The sequence below is a fragment of the Zonotrichia albicollis genome, chromosome 32 (assembly GCF_047830755.1).
Source record: "Zonotrichia albicollis isolate bZonAlb1 chromosome 32, bZonAlb1.hap1, whole genome shotgun sequence".
Taxonomy (NCBI): Eukaryota; Metazoa; Chordata; class Aves; order Passeriformes; family Passerellidae; genus Zonotrichia; species Zonotrichia albicollis.
Genome location: NC_133850.1, coordinates 2,042,171 through 2,064,157, shown reverse-complemented (window position 1 = coordinate 2,064,157; position 21,987 = coordinate 2,042,171). Strand labels below are relative to the sequence as shown.

The 21,987-nt window shown below is 49.3% G+C and overlaps 1 protein-coding gene across 1 annotated transcript; it reads left to right on the top strand.

Moving 5' to 3' along the window:
* Window positions 1-862: 862 nt before the first annotated feature.
* LOC141725988 (macrophage mannose receptor 1-like) lies at window positions 863-19,357 on the top strand. Its single transcript, XM_074530153.1, has 9 exons — window positions 863-1,116; window positions 3,766-3,972; window positions 6,219-6,278; window positions 8,909-9,070; window positions 9,777-9,968; window positions 10,467-10,859; window positions 11,956-12,101; window positions 15,313-15,422; window positions 19,205-19,357. The coding sequence occupies exons 1-9, from the start codon at window positions 1,065-1,067 to the stop codon at window positions 19,329-19,331; spliced, it is 1,449 nt and encodes a 482-aa protein (XP_074386254.1). The 5' UTR covers window positions 863-1,064; the 3' UTR covers window positions 19,332-19,357.
* The last annotated feature ends 2,630 nt before the right edge of the window (window positions 19,358-21,987 follow it).

The window sequence follows — 21,987 nt, the reverse complement described above, 5'->3', positions numbered from 1 at the left end:
ACTTTGGGGACAAGGGACAAGGGACAGGGGCTTGGGAACACTTTGGGGACACCCTGGGGACACTGTGGGGACAGGGACAGCCACGGCTTGGGGACACCCTGGGGACAGGGACATTGTGACACTGCCATAGGGACACCTTGGTGACAGAGACACTCTGGAGACCATTGTGGGGACACCCTGGGCTTGGGGACACCCTGGTGACAGTGGCACCCTTGGGGACACCTTGGGGACAGGGACATGCTGGTGACAGTGACACCATGGAGACCACCTTGGGGACACCACCTTGGGGACACCACGGTGACAGTGCCACCCTGGAGGCCACGTTGGGGACACCCTGGCCTTGGGGACACCCTGGTGACAAGGACACCCCTGGGGACACCTTGGTGACAGGGCCACCCCGGCCACCCCCCAGTTGGGGACACTCTGGGCTTGGGGACACCACAGTGACAAGGACACGCTGGTGACAGGGGCACCCTTGGGGACACCTTGGGGACAGAGACACCCCGGCCATGGAGACACCACGGTGACAGTGACACTCTTGGGGACACCGCAGTGACAATGACAGCCTGGACACCATCTTGGGGACACCCTGGTGACAGTCCCACCCTGGCCTTGGGGTCATTCTGGTGACAGTGACACCCCTGGGGACACCCTGGTGACAGTGCCACCCTTGGTGACAGGGACACCCTGGCCATGGGGACACCCTGGTGACAGTGACATCCTGGAGACCACCTTGGGGACACCCTGGTGACAGTGCCACCCTGGCCTTGGGGACATTCTGGTGACAGTGACACCCCTGGGGACACCTTGGTGACAGTGACATCCTTGGGGACACCTTGGTGACAGTGCCACCCCGGCCACCCCCCCCACTTGGGGACAGTGCCCTGGTGCCACCTCCATTGGGACAAGGGGGAGGGGACACTGAGGCCACCAAGGCCACCAAAGGGAGGGGACACCGAGGCCACATCCTGTCCCCCCCTTGTCCCCTGCGGGCGTTATCAGCGGGGACACTGGGGACACAGTTGGGGACACATTTGGGGACAGTGGGGACACGGTTGGGGACAATGTACGGGAACATGGAGACGGCGCTGGACACGGCCTGGGCAGCCGGGGAAGGTACGGCCACCGATGTCCCCAATGTCACCTCAGGGTCACCTCCCTGTCCTGTCACCTGTGTCACTCAATGTCACCTCCCTGTCCTTGGTGTCACCTTGGTGTCACCTCGGTGTCACCTCCCTGTCCTGTCACTTGTGTCACCTCCCTGTCCTTGGTGCCACCTTGGTGTCATCTCCCTGTCCATGTCACCTCCCTGTCCTTGATGTCACCTCCCTGTCCTGTCCCCAGTGCCACCTCCATGTGTCCCACTGTCACCTCAATGTCTTTGGTGTCACCTCCCTGTCCCCAATGTCACCACCCTGTCCCCCTGTCCTGTTCCCAGTGTCACCTCAATGTCACCTCAATGTCCTCGGTGTCACCTCCCTGTCCTGTCCTTGGTGTCACTTCAGTGTCACCTTCCTGTTCTTGGTGTCACCTCCCCATCCCCAATGTCACCTCAGTGTCACCTCCTTGTCCCCTGTATCACCTCTCTGTCCCCAATGTCACCTCAGTGTCACCTCCCCTGTCCTGTCCTGCCAATGTCACCTCCCCATCCTCAGTGTCACCCTCCTGTCCTCAGTGTCACCTCAATGTCCCCAATGTCACATCCCCTGTCCTGTCCCCAATGTCACCTCAATGTCACCTCTCTGTCCCCAATGTCACCTCTCTGTCTTGTCCTCAGTGTCACCTCCCCGTCATTGGTGTCACCTTGATGTCACCTCCATGTCCCCGATGTCCCCTCAGTGTCACCTCTCTGTCCCCAATGTCACCTCCCTGTCCTGTCCTCAGTGTCACCTCCCTGTTCTTGGTGTCACCTCCATGTCCCATGCCCCGTGTCACCTCAATGTCACCTCTCTGTCCCCAGTGTCACCACCCCGTCCTTGGTGTCACCTCAATGTCTTTGGTGTCACCTCCCTTGTCCTGTCCCCAGTGTCACCTCCCCTGTCCCCAGGGTGGGTGGTGGCACCTGGCAGCTGTCCCCAACCCCTGTGGGTGTCCCCAAGTGCCACCAGAGCTGTCCCCAACCCCTTTAGATGTCCCCAAACCTGTCCCCAACCCCTTTAGATGTCCCCAAAGATGTCCCCAGGTGCCACCAGCTCTGTCCCCAACCCCTTTAGATGTCCCCAAACCTGTCCCCAACCCCTTTAGATGTCCCCAGGTGCCACCAGAGGTGTCCCCAACCCTTTTAAATGTCCCCCAACCCCTTTAGATGTCCCCAAGGATGTCCCCAACCCCTTCAGGTGCCCCCAGCACTGTCCCCAACCACTTTAGGTGTCCCCAAGGATGTCCCCAAGTGCCACCAGAGATGTCCCCAATCCCTTTAGATGTCCCCAAGGATGTCCCCAACCCCTTTAGGTGTCCCCAAGTGCCACCAGAGCTGTCCCCAACCCCTTCAGGTGCCACCAGAGCTGTCCCCAACCCCTTTATACGTTCCCACTGCTGTCCCCAAGTGCCACCAGCGCTGTCTCCAACCCCTTCTAGATGTCCCCAAGGATGTCCCCAACCACTCCAAATGTCCCCAAACTTGTCCCCAGCCCCTTTAGACCCCCCCAGTGCTGTCCCCAAGTGCCACCAGAACTGTCCCCAACCCCTTTAGATGTCCCCAGTGCTGTCCCCAAGTGCCACTAGAGTTGTCCCCAACCCCTTTAGATGTCCCCAACCCCTCCAAATGTCCCCAAATTTGTCCCCAGCTCTTCCAGCTGTCCCCAAAGATGTCCTCAAGTGCCACCAGTGCTGTCCCCAACCCCTTTAGATGTCCCCAGGTGCCACCAGAGGTGTCCCCAACCCCTTTAGATGTCCCCAAGGATGTCCCCAACCCCTCCAACTGTCCCCAGGTGCCACCGGCGATGTCCCCAAACCCTTTTAAATGTCCCTAAGGATGTCCCCAAATGCCACCAGTTCTGTCCCCAACCCCTCCAGATGTCCCCAAACCTGTCCCCAACCCCTCCAGATGTCCCCAAACTTGTCCCCAACCCCTTTAGATGTCCCCAAACCTGTCCCCAACCCCTTCAGATGTCCCCATGTGCCATCAGTGATGTCCCCAACCCTTTTAGATGTCCCCAAGTGCCACCAGCACTGTCCCCAACCCCTTCAAATGTCCCCAAAGATGTCCCCAAGTGCCACCAACATTGATCCCAACCCCTCCGGATGTCCCCAAGTGCTACCAAACCTGTCCCCAACCCCTTTAGATGTCCCCAAGTGCCACCAGAACTGTCCCCAACCCTTCTAGATGTCCCCAAACTTGTCCCCAACTCCTCCAGATATCCCCAAACTTGTCCCCAACACCTTTAGATGTCCCCAAACTTGTCCCCAACCCCATTTAGATGTCCCCAAGTGCCACCAGAGGTGTCCCCAACCCCTCCAGATGTCCCCAAACCTGTCCCCAACCCGTTTTAGATGTCCCCAAACCTGTCCCCAATCCCGTCAGATGTCACCAAGTGCCACCAGAGGTGTCCCCAACCCCTCCAGATGTCCCCAAACTTGTCCCCAACCCAACTAGATGTCCCCAAACCTGTCCCCAACACCTTTAGATGTCCCCAAACTTGTCCCCAACTCCTCCAGATATCCCCAAACTTGTCCCCAACCCCTTTAGATGTCCCCAAACCTGTCCCCAGATGTCCCCAGCGCTGTCCCCAAGTGCCACCCTGACTGTCCCCTGTGTCCCCCCAGGCTGTCCCCATCCCCCCCCCGACGAGGACCCCTACGAGCCCCTGGACCCCTCCCCCCCCAAGGGGCGCCCCTCCCCCACCGCGGGGACATCAGTGACGTTGGGGACACCGAGGGTGACACCGAGGGGGGCCCTGGTGGCCTTGGTGGCCTTGGTGGCCCTGGCGGTGACGCTGCTGCTGCTGCTGGGGACACTCGGGGCGCGGCGCAGTGAGTCTGGGGGATTTGGGGAAAATTTGGGGGAATTTTGGGATTTTTTTTTTTTAAATTTTTTTGGGATTTTTAAAAATTTTTGGGGGATTTTTTTTGGATTTTTTTGGGATTTTTGGGGGTTTTTTTTTGAGATTTATTTGGGAAATTTTGGGGAATTTTTTTTTTCTTTTTTGGGCATTTTTGGGGATTTTGGGGGGAATTTCTGGTGAATTTTGGGGGATTTTTATGGGATTTTGGAGGGGGGTTTATATTTTTTAGGGAACTTTTGGGGGATTTTTGAAGGATTTTTTTGGATTTTTAAAAGAAATTTTTCGGGAAATTTTGGTATTTTTGGGGATTTTGGGGGGGATTTTTTGGGGAATTCTTTAGAGATTTCTTGGGGATTTTTTGGGATTTTTTTTGATTTTTTTGCTGCTGCTGGGGACACTCGGGGCACGGCGCAGTGAGTGCGGGATCGGGGATTTGGGGAAAATTTGGGGGAATTTTGGGAATTTTTTTGGAATTTTTGGGGATTTTTGGGGGGATTTTTTTGGGAATTCTTTAGAGATTTCTTGGGGATTTTTTGGGATTTATTTGGGAAATTTTTGGGATTTTTTTTTTCTTTTTTGGGCATTTTTGGGGATTTTGGGGGGAATTTCTGGTGAATTTTGGGGGATTTTTATGGGATTTTGGAGGGGGTTTTATATTTTTTAGGGAAATTTTGGGGGATTTTTGAAGGATTTTTTATATTTTTTGGGATTTTTAAAAGAAATTTTTCGGGAAATTTTGGTATTTTTGGGGATTTTGGGGGGGATTTTTTGGGGAATTCTGTAGAGCGTTCTTGGGGATTTTTTGGGATTTTTTTTGATTTTTTTACTGCTGCTGGGGACATTCGGGGCGCGGTGCAGTGAGTGCGGGGTCGGGGATTTGGGGAAAATTTGGGGGAATTTTGGGGAATTTTTTGGGGATTTTTGGGGGGATTTTTTGGGGAATTCTTTAGAGATTTCTTGGGGATTTTTTGGGATTTTTTTGATTTTTTTTTGGATTTTTTAGGGAACTATTGGCGATTTTGGGGTATGATTTTTGGATTTTTTGGGGGGGATTTTTGGGGAAATTTTGGGGAATTTTTTTTTTTAGTTTTTAAAACATTTTTCAAGGCTTTTTTTAGGGATTTTTCAGGAATTTTGGGGCTTTTTTAGGATTTTTTGGGTTTTCTCCCTGGTGGCCCTGGCGGTGACACTCAGGGCGCGGCGCAGTGAGTGTGGGATCGGGGGGATTTGGGGAAAATTTGGGGGAATTTTGGGATTTTGTTTTTAATTTTTTGGGGGTTTTGGGGGGGATTTTTTTGGGATTTATTTGGGAAATTTTTTTTTTCTTTTTTGGGCATTTTTTGGGGATTTTGGGGGGAATTTCTGGTGAATTTTGGGGGATTTTTATGGGATTTTGGGGGGCTTTATATTTTTTAGGGAAATTTTGGGGGATTTTTTTTAGGAAAGTTTTTGGATTTTTTTTTAATTTTTGGTAAATTTTAGTGGATTTTTGAAGAATTTTTTATATTTTTTGGTGAGTGCGGGGTTCGGGGGGATTTGGAGAAAATTTGGGGTTTTTTGGGATTTTTTTTTATTTTTAAGTGAAATTTTGGGATTTTGGGGGAATTTTTGGGGGCATTTTGTTGAGATGACTTTTATTTTGGGGGGATTTTGGGGGATTATTTTTGGAATTTTTAAGGGAAATGTTGGTAATTTTTTTGGAATTTTTGGGATTTTTGGGATGGTTTTTTTGGGATGGTTTTGGGGATTTGGGGGGATTTTTTGGCAGATTTGGGGGGCATTTTTAATGGAAATTTTGGGGTATTTTTGAGGAATTCTTTGAGGATTTTTTGGGAATTTTATAGGGAAATTTTGGGGATTTTAGCGGAATTTGGTGGGATTATTTTAGGATTTTTTTTTAAATATTTTGGGGATTTTTGGGAGATTTTTCAGGGGGAATTTTGCTTTTTAGGGGATTTGTGGATTTTTGTGGGATTTGGGGGCAATTTGGGAAGATTTTGAGGGGGGGGATTTTGGGGGGGAATTTTGGGGGATTTTTAGAGAGGTTTTGTGGTTTTGGGGTTGTTTTGGGAGGGATTTTTGGGGCGTTTTGCGTCGTTTTTGGCGTTCGTTTGGGGGGGATCTGGGGGAATTTGGGGACATTTTGGGGTTTGGGGCAATGTCCCCAAATTGTCCCCTCGGTGTCCCCTCGGTGTCCCCTCGGTGTCCCCTCAGTCTCTGACCTGGAGGCCGCCCTGGAGGCCGAGAAGGCGAAGGAGCCACCACCGACGGCGGGTGGGTGTCACTGTCACTGTCACTGTCACTGTCACTGTCACCGTCACCTGTCCTTGTGTCACCTGTCCTTGGCACTGTCACCTGTCCCTGTGTCATCTGTCCTTGTCACCTGTCCTTGTCACTGTCACTGTCACTGTCACTGTCACTGTTACTGTCACCTGTCCTTGTGTCACCTGTTCTTTGTCAGCTCTCCCAATGTCACCTGTCCTTGTCACTGTCACTGTCACCTGTCCTTGTCACCTGTCCCAGTGTCACCTGTCCTTGTCTCTGTCACCGTCACCTGTCACTGTCACTGTCACCTGTCACTGTTACTGTCACTGTCACTGTCACCTGTCCTTGTCATTGTCACTGTCACTGTCACCTGTCCTTGTCACTGTCACCTGTCACTGTTACTGTCACCTGTCCTTGTCACTGTCACTGTCACTGTCACTGTCACTGTCACTGTCCTTGTCACTGTCACCTGTCACCTGTCACCTGTCCTTTGTCACCTGTCCTTGTCTTTGTCACTGTCACCTGTCCTTTGTCACCTGTCCTTGGCACTGTCACTGTCACTGTCACCTGTCCCAGTGTCACCTGTCCTTGTCACTGTCACCTGTCACCTGTCCTTGTCCTTTTCACTGTCACCTGTCCTTGTCACTGTCACCTGTCCCTGTGTCACTTGTCTCTGTCACTGTCACTGTCACTGTCACCTGTCCTTGTGTCACCTGTCCTTGTCACTGTCACCTGTCCTTTGTCACCTGTCCTTGTCGCTGTCACCTGTCCTTGTCGCTGTCACCTGTCCCAGTGTCACCTGTCCCAGTGTCACCTGTCCTTGTCACTGTCACCTGTCCTTGTCACTGTCACCTGTCCCAGTGTCACCTGTTCTTTGTCACCTCTCCCAATGTCACCTGTCACCTGTCCTTGTCACTGTCACTGTCACCTGTCACCTGTCCTTGTCACTGTCACTGTCACCTGTCCTTTGTCACTGTCACCTGTCCTTTGTCACCTGTTCTTGTCACTGTCACCTGTCCTTGTCACCAATCCTTTGTCATCTCTTTTCCCTGTCACTTGTCACTGTCACCTGTCCCAGTGTCCCCTGTCCTTTGTCACCTGTCCCTGTCCTCTCACAATGTCACCTGTCCCTGTCACCTGTCCCTGTCACCTGTCCCTGTCACCTGTCCCCTCCCAGTGTCACCTGTCCCTGGGTGTCACCTGTGCCTTGTCACCTCTCCCTGTCACCGGTCCCAGTGTCCCCAGTCCTTTGTCCCCTGTCCTTTGTCACCTGTCACCTGTCCCCTCCCAGTGTCACCTGTCCCTGTCCTTTGTCCCCTGTCCTTTGTCACCTGTCTCCTCCCACAGTGTCCCCAGGTGTCCCCCTGTCCCCAAGTCTCCTCCCGCCATTGTCCTCTCCCCGCTCTACACCGAGCCCTGTGACCATTCCTGGTGGCCACTGCCCAACTCCTGGTGGCCACCACCGTGTCCCCAACCCCTCAGTGTCCCCTCAGTGTCCTCAGTGTCCCCTCAGTGTCCATCTCCTCCCTGCTCTACACTGAGCTCCATGACCAAATCCTGGTGGCCACCAACTCCTGGTGACCACTGGTCATCTCCTGATGGCCACTGACCAAATCCTCGTGGCCATCACCCAACTCCTGGTGGCCACCACCATGTCCTCAACCCCTCCTGTGTTCCTGTCCCCTCGTTGTCCCCCTGTCCCCTCAGTGTCCGTCTCCTTCCTTCTCTACATTGGCCACTACATGTTGGCCACTGGACAGCTCTTGGTGGCCACTGGGCACGTCCAGGTGGCCATTGCCCAACTCTTGGTGGCCACCACGATGTCCCCAAGCTCTCCCATGTCCCTGTCCCCTCATTGTCCCCCTGTCCTTGTGGTGTCCAACTCTTGGTTCTACATTGACCAAATCCTGGTGACCACTGGGGAGCTCCTTGTGGCCTAATCCTGGTGGCCACTGACCAACTCCTGGTGGCCATTGGCCATCTCCTGACGGCCCCCAATGTCCCCGCAGCGTCCCCCTGGTTCCTGCTCTACAACCAGCACCACTCCGGCTGCGTGGTGCCCACTGGGCAGCTCCTGGTGGCCACCACCATGTCCCCAACCCCTCTTGTGTCCCTGTCCCCTCATTGTCCCCCCAGTGTCCCCTCAGTGTCCATCTCCTCCCTGCTCTACACTGAGCTCCATGACCAAATGCTGGTGGCCACCACTGTGTCCCCAACCCCTCCTGTGTTTCCTGTCCCCTCAGTGTCCCCTCAGTGTCCAGTTCTTCCTGCTCTACACTGAGCTCCATGACCAACTCCTGATGGCCACTGGGGAGCTCCTGGTGGCCATCACCCAACTCCTGGTGGCCACTGGTCATCTCCTGATGGCCACTGACCAAATCCTGGTGGCCATCACCCAACTCCTGGTGGCCACCACCATGTCCCCAGCCCCTGTTTTTTCCCTGTCCCCTCAGTGTCCCCTCAGTGTCCCCTCAGTGTCCCCTCAGTGTCCATCTCCTCCCTGCTCTACACTGAGCTCCATGACCAACTCCTGGTGGCCACTGGCCAACTCCTGGTGACCATCGGTCATCTCCTGGTGACCATTGGTCATCTCCTGGTGACCATTGGTCATCTCCTGACGGCCCCCAATGTCCCCGCAGCGTCGCCCTGGTTCCTGCTCTACAACCAGCACCACTCCGGCTGCGTGGTGCCCTCGGGCCAGTGGCTCTCGCTGTCCCACTGCGACCCCTCCTCTCCCTCGCAGCGCTTCCAGTGGCTGCCCGGGGGTCTCCTGCGCCACGCGGGCACCGGGCTGTGCGTGGGTGCCACCCGCGATGCCCCCAAGCCCTCCTGTGTCCCCTCAGTGTCCCCTCAGTGTCCTCAGTGTCCCCTCAGTGTCCTCAGTGTCCCCTCAGTGTCCCCTCAGTGTCCAGTTCTTCCTGCTCTACACCAAGCCCCAACTCCTGGTGGCCACCACCGTGTCCCCAACCCCTCCTGTGTCCCCTCAGTGTCCATCTTCTCCCCTGTCAACACCAACTCCTGGTGACCACCGGTCATCTCCTGGTGGCCACCACGTGTCCCCAGGGTCTCCCATGCCCCTGTCCCCTCAGTGTCCAGCTTCTTCCTTCTCTACATTGGCCGCTACATGGTGGCCACTGGGCAGCTCCTGGTAGTCACCACCATGTCCTCAACACCTCCTGTGTCCCTGTCCCCTCAGTGTCCCCTCAGTGTCCATCTCCTCCCTGCTCTACACTGAGCTCCATGACCAAATCCTGATGGCCACTGACCAACTCCTGATGGCCACTGACCAAATCCTCGTGGCCATCACCCAACTCCTGGTGGCCACCACCATGTCCCCAACTCCTGTTTTGTCCCTGTCCCCTCATTGTCCCCTCAGTGTCCATCTCCTCCCTGCTCTACACTGAGCTCCATGACCAAATCCTGGTGACCACTGACCAACTCCTGGTGACCACCGGTCATCTCCTGGTGGCCATGGTCATCTCCTGACGGCCCCCAATGTCCCCGCAGCGTCGCCCTGGTTCCTGCTCTACAACCAGCACCACTCCGGCTGCGTGGTGCCCTCGGGCCAGTGGCTCTCGCTGTCCGGCTGCGACCCCTCCTCTCCCTCGCAGCGCTTCCAGTGGCTGCCCGGGGGTCTCCTGCGCCACGCGGGCACCGGGCTGTGCGTGGGCGCCACCCGCGATGCCCCCAAGCCCTCCTGTGTCCCCTCAGTGTCCCCTCAGTGTCCCCTCAGTGTCCACTCAGTGTCCCCTCAGTGTCCCCTCAGTGTCCCCTCAGTGTCCAGTTCTTCCTGCTCTACACCAAGCCCCAACTCCTGGTGGCCACCACCGTGTCCCCAACCCCTCCTGTGTCCCCTCAGTGTCCATCTCGTCCCCTGTCAACACCAAGTTCTGGTGACCACCGGTCATCTCCCAGTGGCCACCACGTGTCCCCAAGGTCTCCCATGTCCCTGTCCCCTCAGTGTCCCCCTGTCCCCTCAGTGTCCAGCTCCTTCCTTCTCTACATTGGCCGCTACATGGTGGTCACTTGGGCAGCTCCTGGTGGCCACCACCATGTCCCCAACCCTTCCTGTGTCCCTGTCCCCTCAGTGTCCCCTCAGTGTCCATCTCCTCCCCTGTCAACACCAACTCCTGGTGGCCACCGGTCATCTCCTGGTGACCATTGGTCATCTCCTGATGGCCCCCAATGTCCCCGCAGCGTCGCCCTGGTTCCTGCTCTACAACCAGCACCACTCCGGCTGCGTGGTGCCCTCGGGCCAGTGGCTCTCGCTGTCCGGCTGCGACCCCTCCTCTCCCTCGCAGCGCTTCCAGTGGCTGCCCGGGGGTCTCCTGCGCCACGCGGGCACCGGGCTGTGCGTGGGCGCCACCCGCGATGCCCCCGCGGCGCTGGTGGGGCTGCGGCCGTGCCAGGCGGGGTCGCGGCTGCAGCGCTGGGGCTGCGCCCGGGGGGCTCTGCTGGGCCTGGCCGGGACCGCGCTGAATTTCAACTTCGGCCACGAGCGGCAGCGGCGGGTGCTGCTCTACGGGGGCACCGGCAACTGGAGCCGCTGGCTGGCGCACGGCTCCGAGCGCGACGTCTGCTCCAAGGCCTGTGAGTGAAATGCCCGAAGTTTTCCACAAGCTTTCCCAGGGTTTCCCCATTTTTTCCAATTTTTTCCCATTTTTTTCCCATTTTTTCCCAGTATTTTTCCCACTTTTTTTCCCAATTTTTCCCACATTTCCCTCAATTTTTTCCCAAATTTCTCCCAATTTTTTTCAAATTTTCCCCAGTTTTTTTCCCCAATTATTTTTCCCAATTTTTTCAAATTTTCCCCAGTTTTTCCCCAATTTTTTCCCAATTTTCCCAGTATTTTTCCCACTTTTTTCCCAATTTTTCCCACATTTCCCCCAATTTTCCCCCAAATTTCTCCCAAATGTTTTTAAATTTTCCCCAGTTTTTTCCCCATTTTTTTCCCAAATTTCTCCCAATTTTTTTCAAATTTTCCCCATTTTTTCCCCAATTTTTTCCCAAATTTCTCCCAATTTTTTTTCAAATTTTACCCAGTTTTTTCCCATTTTTCTCCCAGTATTTTTTGCCCACTTTTCCCAATTTTCCCAATTTTTCCCACATTTCCCCCAAATTTGTTCCCAAGTTTCTCCCAATTTTCCCAAATTTCTCCCAATTGTTTTCAAATTTTCCCCAGATTTTTTCCCAATTTTCCCAATTTTCTCCGAATTTTTGGGAAATTTGGGATAAAGGCAACTGGAGCCGCTGGCTGGCGCACGGCTCCGAGCGCGACGTCTGCTCCAAGGCCTGGGAGTGAAATTTCCAACATTTTCCCCAAGGTTTCCCAGGCTTTCCCAATTTTTTCCCATTTTTTCCCATTTTTTTCCCAGTATTTTTCCCACTTTTTTTCCCAATTTTTCCCACATTTCCCCCAATTTTTTCCCAAATTTCTCCCAATTTTTTTCAAATTTTCCCCAAATTTCTCCCATTTTTTTTCAAAATTTCCCCAGATTTTTTCCCAATTTTCCCCAAATTTCTCCCATTTTTTTTCAAAATTTTCCCAGTTTTTTCCCCAGTATTTTTCCCAATTTTTTCCAGATTTTCCCCATTTTTATCCCAATTTTTTCCAGATTTTCCCCATTTTTATCCCATTTTTTTGGGATTTTCTCCATCCTGACCCCAAATTTCCGTTTTCCCCCAGATTTCCTGCCCTGCTCTCAGGGCTGGGTGTTTTTCCGCCATTCCTGTTATTTCTTCTCCTCCTTCGCCGCCTCCTGGGACAATTCCAGAACTTTCTGTTGGGCCCTGGGCGCGCGCCTGCTCGAGGTCGACGACAGCGAGGAGAAGGTGAGGCCAAAAATCCCCAAAAATCCCAAAAAATATCCCAAATTTCCTATAAATCTCATGAATTTTGGTAAGATCAAAAATCAAAAAAATCCCTAAAAAAATCCCGAAAAAAATCCAAAAAAAATCCAAAAAAATCCAAAAAAATATCCCAAATTTGACATAAATCTCATAAATTTTGGAAATATCAAAAATCAAAAAAATCCCTAAAAAAAATCCCTAAAAAAAATCCCAAAAAATCATCCCAAATTTGCCATAAATCTCGTTAATTCTGGGGATATCAAAAATAAAAAAAAAAAAATCCCTAAAAAATAAAAAAAAAATAAAATAAAAAAAAATTATCCCAAATTTGCCATAAATCTCATTAATTCTGGGAATATCAAAAATCAAAAAAAATCCCTAAAAAAATAAAAAAAATTCCAAAAAATTATCCCAAATTTGCCATAAATCTCGTTAATTCTGGGGATATCAAAAATCAAAAAGATCCCTAAAAACATCCAAAAGAATATTCCAAATTTGCCATAAATCTCATTAATTCTGGGAATATCAAAAATCAAAAAAATCCCTAAAAAAATAAAATTAAAAAAAAAATTATCCCAAATTTGGCATAAATCTCATTAATTCTGGGAATATCAAAAATCAAAAAAATCCATAAAAAAATAAAAAAAAATTCCAAAAAATTATCCCAAATTTGGCATAAATCTCATTAATTCTGGGGATATCAAAAATCAAAAAAATCCCTAAAAATTAAAAAAAAAATTCCAAAAATTATCCCAAATTTGCCATAAATCTCATTAATTCTGGGAATATCAAAAATCAAAAAAATCCCTAAAAATTAAAAAAAAAAATCCAAAAAATTATCCCAAATTTGCCATAAATCTCATTAATTCTGGGAATATCAATAATCAAAAAAATCCCTGAAAAAATAAAAAAAAAAAATCCCAAATTTGCCATAAATATCATTAATTCTGGGAATATCAAAAATAAAAAAAAATCCCTAAAAAAAAAAAAATTTCCAAAAAATTATCCCAAATTTGCCATAAATCTCATTAATTCTGGGAATGTCAAAAATCAAAAAAATCCCTAAAAATTAAAAAAAAAATCCAAAAAATTATCCCAAATTTGCCATAAATCTCATAAATTTTGGAAATATCAAGAAGCAAAAAAAACCCTAAAAAAAATCAAAATAATTACCTCATTAATCTCAAAAATCTCATTAATTCTGGGAATATCAAAAAATCCCCCCAAAAATCCCTAAAAATAAAAAAAAAATCCAAAAAATTATCCCAAATTTGCCATAAATCTCATTAATTCTGGGAATATCAAAAATCAAAAAAAATCCCTAAAAAAATAAAGAAAAAAAATCCAAAAAATTATCCCAAATTTGCCATAAATATCATTAATTCGGGGAATATCAAAAATTAAAAAAAATCCCTAAAAAAATAAAAAAACCCAAAAAATTATCCCAAATTTGGCATAAATCTCATTAATTCTGGGAATGTCAAAAATCAAAAAAATCCCTAAAAAAAAAAAAATCGAAACAATTATCCCAAATTTGCCATAAATCTCATTAATTCTGGGAATATCAAAAATCCAAAAAATCCCTAAAAAAATCCAAAAACAATTCCAAAAAATTATCCCAAATTTGGCATAAATCTCATTAATTCTGGGAATATCAAAAATCAAAAAAATCCCTAAAAAAATCCCCCAAAAATCCAAAAAATTATCCCAAATTTGCCATAAATCTCATTAATTCTGGGAATGTCAAAAATCAAAAAAATCCCTAAAAAAATAAAAAAAAAAATCCAAAAAATTATCCCAAATTTGGCATAAATCTCATTAATTCGGGGAATATCAAAAATCCAAAAAATCCCTAAAAAAATTTTTAAAAATCCAAAAAATTTTCCCAAATTTGCCATAAATCTCATTAATTCGGGGAATATCAAAAATCCAAAAACCATCCCTAAAAAAATAAAAAAAAAATCCAAAAAATTATCCCAAATTTGCCATAAATCTCATTAATTCTGGGAATATCAAAAATAAAAAAAATTCTCAAAAAAATCCCAAAAAATTTCCCCCCAAAAAATCCCATAAATCCCAAATTTCCCCCTAAATCCCATTAATTCTGGAAAGCTCAAAAATCTCATAAATTCCCTGAAATCCCAAAATCCCCACAAACCCTAAAATCCCAATACTGGTCCATACTGGTTTATACTGGTTTATCCCAGTCCATACCGGTCCATACTGGTTTATACTGGTCTGTACTGGTCCGCACCGGTCTGTACGGGTTTGTACTGGTTTATCCCAGTCCATACTGGTTTGTACTGGTTTATCCCAGTCCATACTGGTCTGTACTGGTTTATACTGGTCCATACTGGTCTGTACTGGCCCATACTGGTATATCCCAGTCCATACTTCTCCATACTGGTCCATACTGGTTTGTACTGGTTTATCCCAGTCCATACTGGTTTGTACTGGTCCGTACTTATTTACACCAGTCCATACTGGTCCGTACTGGTCCATACTGGTCCATACTGGTCCATACTGGTTTATACTGGTCCATACTGGTCCGTACTTGTTTACACCATTCCATACTGGTCCATACCGGTCCATACTGGTTTATACTGGTCCCTACTGGTCCATACTGGTCTGTACTGGTCCGTACTGGTCCGTACCGGTCCATACTGGTTTATACCGGTCCCTACTGGTCCATACTGGTCTGTACTGGTCCGTACTGGTCCGTACCGGTCCATACTGGTTTATACTGGTCCATACTGGTCCATTCTGGTCCGTACTGGTCCGTACTGGTCCATACTGGTCCATACTGGTCCATACTGGTCCATACTGGTCCATACTGGTCCACACTGGTCCATACTGGTCCGTACTGGTCCATACTGGTCCATACTGGTCCGTACTGGTCCACACTGGTCCATACTGGTCCATACTGGTCCATACCGGTCCATACCGGTCCATACCGGTCTATACTGGTCCATACCGGTCCATACTGGTTTATCCCAGTCCATACTGGTCCATACTGGTCCGTACTGGTCCATACTGGTCCACACTGGTCCATACTGGTCCGTACCGGTCCATACCGGTCCATACTGGTCTATACCGGTCCATACCGGTCCATACTGGTTTATCCCAGTCCATACTGGTCCATACTGGTCCATACTGGTCCATACTGGTTTATACTGGTCCATACTGGTTTCAGGCCCTGGTTCAGGCCCAGCTCCGGGGCCCGTCCTGGCTCGGGATCCGCGACAGCGACCGGGAGGGGACCTGGAGCCGCGGGGACGGCACCGCCCTGGGCCCAGAGCTCAGGTCTGGGGGTTTGATGGGATTTTGGGATTTTTATGGGATTTTGGGATTTTTGTGGGATTTTTATGGGATTTATGGGATTTTTATGGGATTTTTGGGATTATTTATGGGATCATTTGTGGGGGTTTTGGGGTCATTTATGGGACCTGGAGCCGCGGGGACGGCACCGCCCTGGGGACACGGGACAGATTTGGGGACATTGGTGGGGTTTTGGGGTCATTGATGGGGTTTGGGGGGTTTTTGGGATTATTTATGGGATTTTTATGGGATTTTTTGGGGTTATTTATGGGATCATTTGTGGGATATTTGGGGTCGTTTATGGGACCTGGAGCCGCGGGGACGGCGCCGCCCTGGGCCCAGAGCTCAGGTCTGGGGGTTTGGGGTCATTGATGGGGTTTTGGGAAAATTTATGGGATTTTTATGGGATTTTTGGGGTCATTTATGTGGGTTTTGGGGTCATTTTTGGGGTCATTTATGGGATATTTGGGGTCGTTTATGGGACCTGGAGCCACGGGGACGGCACCGCCCTGAGCCCAGAGCTCAGGTTTGGGGTCATTTGTGGGGTTTTTGGGGTCATTTATGGGGTTTTGAGAAAATTTATGGGATTTTTATGGGATTTTTTGGGGTCATTTTTGGGGTCATTTATGGGGTTTTGGGGTCATTTATGGGACCTGGAGCCGCGGGGACGGCACCGCCCTGGGACCACGGGACAGGTTTGGGGACATTTGTGGGGTTTTTGGGATTTATGGGATTTTTATGGGATTTTTGGGGTCGTTTATGGGGTCATTTATGTGGGTTTTGGGGTCATTTATGGGGTCGTTTATGGGATATTTGGGGTCATTTATGGGACCTGGAGCTGGGGTGACGGCACCGCCCTGGGACCCAGGGACAGGTCTGGGGTTTGGGGTCACTTATGGGATTTTTGGGGTCATTTATGGGGTTTTTGGGGTAATTTATGGGGTTTTTAGGGTTATTTACGGGGTCATTTATGGGATTTAAGGGACCTGGAGCCGCGGGGACGGCACCGCCCTGGGGACACGGGACAGGTCTGGGGTTGTGGGGTCATTGATGGGATTTTTGGGGTTATTTATGGGGTTTTGGGATAATTTATGGGATTTTTATGGGATTTTTGGGGTCATTTATGTGGGTTTTGGGGTCATTTATGGGATCTTTGGGGTCGTTTATGGGACCTGGAGCTGTGGGGACGGCACCGCCCTGGGCCCAGAGCTCAGGTCTGGGGGTTTTATGGGATTTTGGGATTTTTATGGGATTTTTGGGATTTTTATGGGATTTTTGGGGTCATTTATGGGATCATTTGTGGGGTTTTTGGGGTCCTTTATGGGATATTTCGGGTTGTTTATGGGACCTGGAGCCGTGGGGACGGCACCACCCTGGGGACACGGGACAGGTTTGGGGACATTTGTGGGGTTTTTGGGAAAATTTATGGGGTTTTGGGAAAATTTATGGGATTTTTATGGGATTTTTGGGGTCGTTTATGGGGTCATTTATGTGGGTTTTGGGGTCATTTATGGGATTATTTATGGGATATTTGGGGTCGATTATGGGACCTGGAGCTGGGGGGACGGCACCGCCCTGGGGACATTTGTGGGGTTTGGGGACATTGGTGGGGTTTGGGGGGTTTTTGGGATTTTTATGGGATTTTTGGGGTCCTTTATGGGGTCATTTATGTCGGTTTTGGGGTCATTTATGGGATTATTTATGGGATATTTGGGGTCGTTTATGGGACCTGGAGCCGCGGGGACGGCACCGCCCTGAGCCCAGAGCTCAGGTTTGGGGTTTTGGGGTCATTGATGGGATTTTGGGAAAATTTATGGGGTTTTTGGGAAAATTTATGGGATTTTTATGGGATTTTTGGGGTCATTTATGTGGGTTTTGGGGGCATTTATGGGATTATTTATGGGATATTTGGGGTCGTTTATGGGACCTGGAGCCGTGGGGACGGCACCGCCCTGAGCCCAGAGCTCAGGTTTGGGGACATTTGTGGGGTTTTTGGGGTCATTTATGGGGTTTTGGGAAAATTTATGGGATTTTTATGGGATTTTGGGGTCGTTTATGGGATTTTTATGGGATTTTTGGGGTCGTTGATGGGATTTTTGGGGTTATTTATGGGATCATTTGTGGGGGTTTTGGGGTCCTTTATGGGATATTTGGGGTCGTTTATGGGACCTGAAGCCGCGGGGACGGCACCGCCCTGGGGACCCAGGGACAGATTTGGGGACATTTGTGGGGATTTTGGGAAAATTTATGGGGTTTTGGGATCATTTATGGGATTTTTATGGGATTTTTGGGGTCATTTAGGGGATTTTTGGGGTCATTTATGGGATATTTGGGGTGGTTTATGGCACTTGGAGCTGGGGAGACGGCACCGCCCTGGGTACACAGGACAGGCTTGGGTTTTTGGGGTCATTTATGGGGTTTTTAGGGTTATTTATGGGATCATTTGGGGGATTTTTGGGGTCATTTTTGGGGCTATTTATGGGATTTTGGGATTTTTATGGGATTTTTGGGGTTGTTTTTGGGGTCATTTATGGGATTTTTGGGGTCATTTATGGGACCTGGAGCTGGGGGGACAACACCACCCTGGGGACACGGGACAGGTTTGGGGACATTTGGGGGGGTTTTGGAGTCATTTATGGGGTTTTGGGAAAATTTATGGCATTTTTATGGGATTTTTTGGGTCGTTTAGGGGATTTTTATGGGATTTTTGGGGTAATTTATGGGATTTTTGGGGTCGTTTATGACACCTGGACCTGGGGGGACGGCACCACCCTGGGGACACGGGACAGGTTTGGGGTTTTGGGGTCATTGATGGGATTTTTGGGATTTATGGGATTTTTGGGGCCATGTATGGGATTTTTACGGGGTCATTTATGGGATTTAAGGGACCTGGAGCCGTGGGGACGGCACCGCCCTGGGGACACGGGACAGGTTTGGGGACATTTGTGGGGTTTTGGGGTCATTTATGGGATTTTGCGGTTTTTGGGATAATTTATGGGATTTTTGGGGTCGTTTATGGGATTTTTATGGGATTTTTGGGGTCATTTTTGGGGTCATTTATGGGATATTTGGGGTGGTTTATGGGACCTGGAGCTGGGGGGACGGCACCGCCCTGGGGCCACAGGGACAGATTTGGGGAAATTTGTGGGGTTTTTGGGATTTATGGGATTTTTATGGGATTTTTGGGGTCACTTTTGGGGTCATTTATGGGATTTTTGGAGGCATTTATGGGATTCTTTAGGCGGTTTTTGGGGTCATTTATGGGATTTATGGGATTTTATGGACTTGGGGAATTTGGACAATTTCAGAGGTGAATTTTTGTGATTTGGGGCAAATTTGGTGGGGATTTGTGTGGGAGATTTTTGGGATTTGGGCGGAACTTGAGGTGGAATTTTCGGGACTATTTAGGGGAATTTTGGGATTATTTATGGGAAATTTTGGATCATTTATGGGGATTTATGGGATTATTTATGGGATTTTTATGGGGTTTTTGGGGAGAATTTTAGGGGAATTTTGGGATTATTTATGGGAAATTTTGGATCATTTAGGGAATTTATGGGATTATTTATGGGATTTACAGGATTTGGTGCACTTGGGGATTTTGGACAATTTTGGGGGTGGATTTTTGGGATTTGAGCGGGATTTGGTGAAGATTTCCTTGGGATTTTCGGGATTTTTTGCGATTTGGGTGTAATTTGAGGTGGGATTTTTGGGATTTTTGGGATTTTCATGATCCTGACCCCATTTTTTTCTCTTTTTGGGGTCAGTTTTTGGCACCCGGGTGAGCCCAACGGGGGAACCCGAGAAAACTGCGCGGCCGTGGGGCCCGACGGGCTCTGGGCCGATTATCCCTGCGAGACCCCGCTGGGCTGGGTGTGCGAGGGAGCCCCCTGACCCAAAACCCCAAAATTCACCCCAAAATTCACCCCAAAATTCCTGAAAATGGGGGAAAAAATAACAATAAATGTGTGTGTGTACTGGGATTGAACTGGGATCGAACTGGGATTATCCCTGCGAGACCGCCCTGGGCTGGGTGTGCGAGGGAGCCCCCTGACCCAAAACCCCCGGAATTCACCCCAAAATTCCCGGAATGAACCCCAAAATCCAGGGAATTGGGGAAAAATAACAATAAATGTGTGTGTGTACTGGGATTGGACTGGGATTGAACTGGGATTATCCCTGCGAGACCCCCCTGGGCTGGGTGTGCGAGGGAGCCCCCTGACCCAAAACCCCAAAATTCACCCCAAAATCCCCGGAATTAACCCCAAAATCCAGGGAATTGGAGAAAAATAACAATAAATGTGTGTGTGCACTGGGATTGAACTGGGATTGAACTGGGATCATACTGGGATTGAACTGGGATAATCCCTGCCGGACCTGGGTGTGTGAGGGACCCTCCTGACCCCAAAATCCCTGGAATTCATTCAAAAATCCCCAAAATTCACCCCAAAATCCCGGGAATTCACCCCAAAATTTTGGGAATTGGGGAAAAATAACAATAAATGTGTGTGTGTACTGGGATTGAACTGGGATCGAACTGGGATCATACTGGGATTGAACTGGGATCGAACTGGGATTGAACTGGGATTATCCCTTCCGGACCTGGGTGTGCGAGGGACCCTCCTGACCCAAAATCCCCGGAATTCACCCCAAAATCCCCGGAATTTGGGGAAAATAACAATAAATGTGTGTGTGCACTGGGATTGAACTGGGATTGAACTGGGATCATACTGGGATCAAACTGGGATTGAACTGGGATCATACTGGGATTTTCCCTGCGAGACCCCCCTGAGCTGGGTGTGTGAGGGACCCCCCTGACCCAAAATCCCCAAAATTCACCCCAAAATCCCAGAAATTGAGGGAAAATAACAATAAATGTGTGTGTGTACTGGGATTGAACTGGAATCATACTGGGATTGAACTGGGATCGAACTGGGATTGAACTGGGATTATCCCTGTCGGACCTGGGTGTGCGAGGGACCCTCCTGACCCAAAACCCCCGGAATTCTCCCCAAAATCCCGGGAATTCACCCCAAAATCCCCGGAATTCACCCCAAAATTTCGGGAATTGGGGAAAAATAACAATAAATGTGTGTGTGTACTGGGATTGAACTGGGATTGAACTGGGATTGTCCCTGCGAGACCCCCCTGACCTGGGTGTGCGAGGGACCCTCCTGACCCAAAACCCCCAAAATTCACCCCAAAATCCCTGGAATTCACCCCAAAATCCCGGGAATTCACCCCAAAATTTTGGGAATTGGGGAAAAATAACAATAAATGTGTGTGTGTACTGAGGTTGAACTGGGATCGAACTGGGATCGAACTGGGATTTAACTGGGATTATCCCTGTGGGGCCTCCCTGACTCCAAATCTCGGGAATTCACCCCAAAATCCTGAAATTCCCAAAATCCCAAGTCCTGAAATTCCCCAAAATCCAAAACGCCCAAATCCCACAATTCCCAAAATCCCGTAAATCCCAAAATCCCAAATTCCCCAAAATCCCAAATTCCCCAAAATTCCATAATTCCCAAAATCCCGCAATTCCCAAATCCTCTAATACCCGAAATCCCTCAATCCTCAAAACTCCACAATTCCCAAAATCCCTCAATCCCCCAAATCCTGCAATTAAAAAATTCTGAACCTCCCCTTCCCAAAATCCCACAATTCCCCAAATCCCACAATTCCCAAAATCCCAGAATTCCCAAAATCCCGAATTCCCCAAAATCCTGCAATTCCCCAAATCCCAGAATTCACAAAATCCCGGAAATCCCCAAAATCCTGTAAATCCCAAAATTCCCTAGATCCTGTAAATCCCCAAATCCCAGATTTCCCAAAGCCCGTGACCTTTGACCTTTGGCCCTTGGCCAGACATTCCCGACTCCATTCCTGGAATAGTTTTGGGTCAAATTCCAACAAAATTGGGCAAATTCCGGAGCCCTGGAGCCGAGCCCGGTTTAATGGGACAGAAACGATTTGGGGACATCGTTGGGACATCGTTGGGACATCGTTGGGACATCGTTGGGGACATCGTTGGGACATCCATGGTGACATCATTGGGACATCGTTGGGGACATCGTTGGGACATCGTTGGGACATCATTGGGGACATCATTGGGACATCATTGGGACATTGTTGGGACATCGTTGGGACATCGTTGGGACATCGTTGGGACATGGTTGGGACATTGTTGGGGACATTGTTGGGACATTGTTGGGACATAATTGGGACATCGTTGGGGACATCGTTGGGGACATCGTTGGGACATCATTGGGACATCGTCGGGGACATCGTTGGGGACATCGTTGGGGACATTGATGGGACATCGTTGGGGACATTGTTGGGACATCGTTGGGGACATCGTTGGGACATCGTTGGGACATCATTGGGACATTGTTGGGGCATCATTGGGACATCGTTGGGACATCGTTGGGACATCATTGGGGACATCGTTGGGGACATCGTGGGGACATCATTGGGGACATCATTGGGACATCGTTGGGACATCGTTGGGGACATCGTTGGGACATCGTTGGGACATCGTTGGGACATT

Bases quoted from the DNA above. Each gene is read 5' to 3' on its own strand.
- LOC141725988 (XM_074530153.1), top strand. From the start codon at position 1,065: ATGTACGGGAACATGGAGACGGCGCTGGACACGGCCTGGGCAGCCGGG. The intron at 1,117-3,765 runs GTACGGCCACCG...GTGTCCCCCCAG, and splicing joins GGCCTGGGCAGCCGGGGAAG to GCTGTCCCCATCCCCCCCCC. The intron at 12,102-15,312 runs GTGAGGCCAAAA...TACTGGTTTCAG, and splicing joins TCGACGACAGCGAGGAGAAG to GCCCTGGTTCAGGCCCAGCT.